This window comes from Triticum urartu, chromosome 4A (genome assembly GCF_056163025.1).
Source record: "Triticum urartu cultivar PI428250 chromosome 4A, HENAU_Tu73, whole genome shotgun sequence".
In the NCBI taxonomy this organism is placed as follows: Eukaryota; Viridiplantae; Streptophyta; class Magnoliopsida; order Poales; family Poaceae; genus Triticum; species Triticum urartu.
In genome coordinates, this window is record NC_141876.1 from 68709391 (window position 1) to 68712208 (window position 2818).

At 57.3% G+C, this 2818-nt stretch overlaps 1 protein-coding gene across 2 annotated transcripts; it reads left to right on the forward strand.

The window, feature by feature from the left end:
* Positions 1-213: 213 nt before the first annotated feature.
* Positions 214-2612, forward strand: LOC125553560 (polygalacturonase-like). 2 transcript variants are annotated; one of them, XM_087517814.1, is made up of 5 exons: positions 214-427; positions 590-1242; positions 1338-1627; positions 1743-1977; positions 2095-2612. In XM_087517814.1, the coding sequence occupies exons 2-5, from the start codon at positions 802-804 to the stop codon at positions 2314-2316; spliced, it is 1188 nt and encodes a 395-aa protein (XP_087373940.1). In that variant the 5' UTR covers positions 214-427; positions 590-801; the 3' UTR covers positions 2317-2612. The 2 variants fall into 2 exon arrangements, with proteins under 2 accessions (XP_087373940.1, XP_048573290.1); XM_048717333.2 differs by having other exon boundaries at positions 214-1242.
* The last annotated feature ends 206 nt before the right edge of the window (positions 2613-2818 follow it).

Consider the following 2818-nt stretch of genomic DNA (forward strand, 5'->3'; position numbering starts at 1 on the left):
GGCGTGGCCCGTCACGCCGCCACCGCACCCGCGCGCCACCACCAGCGTCGATGCGACGCTGCACGGTGGAGCCGCACGGAAGCGCGACTACCAGGTCCGGGGCTGTCGGCCTGCGTTGGCCACCCCACACGAAGAGACAGGAGGGGCCCCGCCGCCGGCGGCGGCGACCGGGCTTCGCCCGTCGGCAGCGCAGTAGAAGGGGTGCGCTGGTGGCGGTGGTGTGGTCGCCCTCCCCGTCCTTGTGTTTACCTAGGGGAGTTTAGGAATTGGGGATGAGATGAATAAACTTGCGGATGAGCACTTGAGCAGAGGTTGTTGCTGCCCCAGACCTACATAGACCAGCAGCGAGCAGTCGCGCCGTGCAACGGGCAGCAAGCGAGTGGGAGGACGCCGAGACACGATCAATACTAGAAGGAGGCGGATGACGGTTTGCTTCTTGTTTAATTCTTATTAATTGTTTTTTTAACGATTAGTACTACTATTATTAGTCTATTGATTGATCTTCCAAGGGTCAAAGCGGCAAACTGCAGCTGTTTTTTTTTAGCATAACTGCAGCTGGTTTATCCTCTCGTTTACCGTTGTGTTGCAGGACACGGACACCTTTTTTAATGGTGTTTTGCCGTGACGTAATTAAACACCCAAATCCACGATTAGCAACGTACCTCCGTCAATCTCAATCCGCAGCTGCATATTAATGCCATGAACGCAGGGTTGCAATACCACAATTACCCACCTGATCGAGTATCATCATCATAAGCTCAGGGAGATATCCTCCAATCGCCGAAACAAAAGGCCGAGAGGATGAGCGGCCGTAGGCTGCCGCTACTGCTGGTCGTGTTGACGGCACTGATGACGTTGACGACGGTGAAGGCCGAGTACAATGTCGTGGACTACGGCGCGAGGCCCGACGGCGCGGCGGACTCGGCGGGGGCGTTCCAGGCCGCGTGGGGCGCAGCGTGCAACGACACGGGGAGCTCCGGGTCCCGGCCGGTGCTGCGCGTGCCGGCGGGCAGGTTCCTGCTCAGCCGGGTCTACTTCAAGGGCCCCTGCCGGAGCGCCGGCGTGGTCGTGGCCATCGACCGCAACGGCACCGTCTTCGCACCGCCGACCGTGGACAGCAGGGCGTGGATCATGTTCCACCACGCCGACGGCCTGGCGCTCCGCGGTGGAACGTTGGACGGGCAGGGGCAGGAGTACTGGGCGTGCAAGAAGTCCGGCAGGTGCACCGGGCAGGGCCCCACGGTGAGTGATGACATGACCTTTTCTCGGTTATTTCTATGCAATGCAATTGGGTTCGGTTTCCCTGTGACGGACGCCTTACGTACATGCACCTGCAGACGCTGGACATTAGCCAGTCCAAGGGCGTGAGCGTGAAGCAGCTAACACTTCTCGACAGCAAGAACGTCCACATGGCCATCTTCGACTCCACCGGCGTGACGGTCCAGGGCGTCAGGATGGTCGCGCCAGCCAATAGCCCCAACACCGACGGCATCCACGCCCAGCTCTCCCGCCACGTGACCATCCTCAACACCACGTTCAGCACCGGCGACGACTGCGTCTCCCTGGGGCCAGGCACCTCCGACGTGCTCATCAGGGACATCAAGTGCGGTCCGGGCCACGGCATCAGGTGCCACCTTCAGTTGCCAGTTCATGCATCATCCATTATTATGTTTGCTTGTGATTTCGTTTGGGCAGCGTTTGATAGCATTGGTTTCGTGTTTGCGTTGGATGGACGGTGGCAGCATCGGGAGCATGGGAGGGCAGCCCGGCGAGGAGGGGGTGAGGAACGTGACGGTGGAGAGGGCGGTGCTGACGGGCACGACGAACGGCCTGCGGATCAAGACGTGGGGGATGCCCAACCCAGGCTCCGTCACGGGCGTCTCCTTCTCGCAGGTCACGATGCACGGCGTGGCGAACCCCATCCTCGTGGACCAGAACTACTGCCCCCGCAGCCGCAAAGTCGATTGCCCAGGCAAGGTACGTACCCTAAGAGATGCCACCATTGCGCAGCATCGATCTTCATCTCAAGCTCCGTACGCGTGAAGCCATCGGCTTCGACTGTATCACGAACTCTGTTGTTGTCTGTACATGCAGAGCTCGGGGGTGCAGATCAGCGACGTGTCGTACGAGGACATCGAGGGCACGTCGAGGACGCCCGTGGCCGTGAAGTTCGACTGCAGCGACACCAACCCCTGCAGCGGGATCAGGCTCAAGAACATCAGGCTGACGTACCGGCACAGGCGGCCGGCGCAGGCCAGGTGCCGGAACGCCGCCGGGTCCGTGTCCGGAGAGGTCACGCCGCCGAGCTGCTTCTGACGACCGAGCCGCCGGAGCGCCGGCCGGCCGTAGAAGCGTGCGCGTCTCCTCGATTCATTGGTTTCTGTAAATAATTCTCTTGCTTGATTGGTTCGTGAACTACTACTAACACCTTGCACAGTCGCGGGAGTGTGCAGTGCTACCAAATCCAAGGTTTTTTTGGAGGCGGGTAATGCTACCAAATCCATTAATCATTGCTTGGTGTATCTCAAAGCGATCCTTACATGTAGCCCAAAGTAGTGCTTAGTAATTTTAGCGGATTTGCTCATTCTCAATTGATTGAGAAATAGTTAAACCATAATTAACGACAACAATTTCCCGTGGTTGTTCTTGTGGATTTTATTTTTGAATTTTCTGTTTGTTTTTTTGTTTTGAGATATCGAATCTTTGTGTAAAATCATACGGTTATAATTTGTAAGCGTAGAGGGGCGGCAAGAAGCAACCGGAATAGCAACCTTGTCTACATGCAGAAATCTGAACCATATAATAAAATCCACAAACA

What these genes read in the sequence shown, in the direction of transcription:
- LOC125553560 (XM_048717333.2), top strand. Translation starts at nt 802, where the DNA reads ATGAGCGGCCGTAGGCTGCCGCTACTGCTGGTCGTGTTGACGGCACTG. An exon ending in GCACCGGGCAGGGCCCCACG is followed by an intron (nt 1,243 to 1,337) that starts GTGAGTGATGAC and finishes ATGCACCTGCAG; the next exon opens with ACGCTGGACATTAGCCAGTC. An exon ending in AAGTCGATTGCCCAGGCAAG is followed by an intron (nt 1,978 to 2,094) that starts GTACGTACCCTA and finishes CTGTACATGCAG; the next exon opens with AGCTCGGGGGTGCAGATCAG.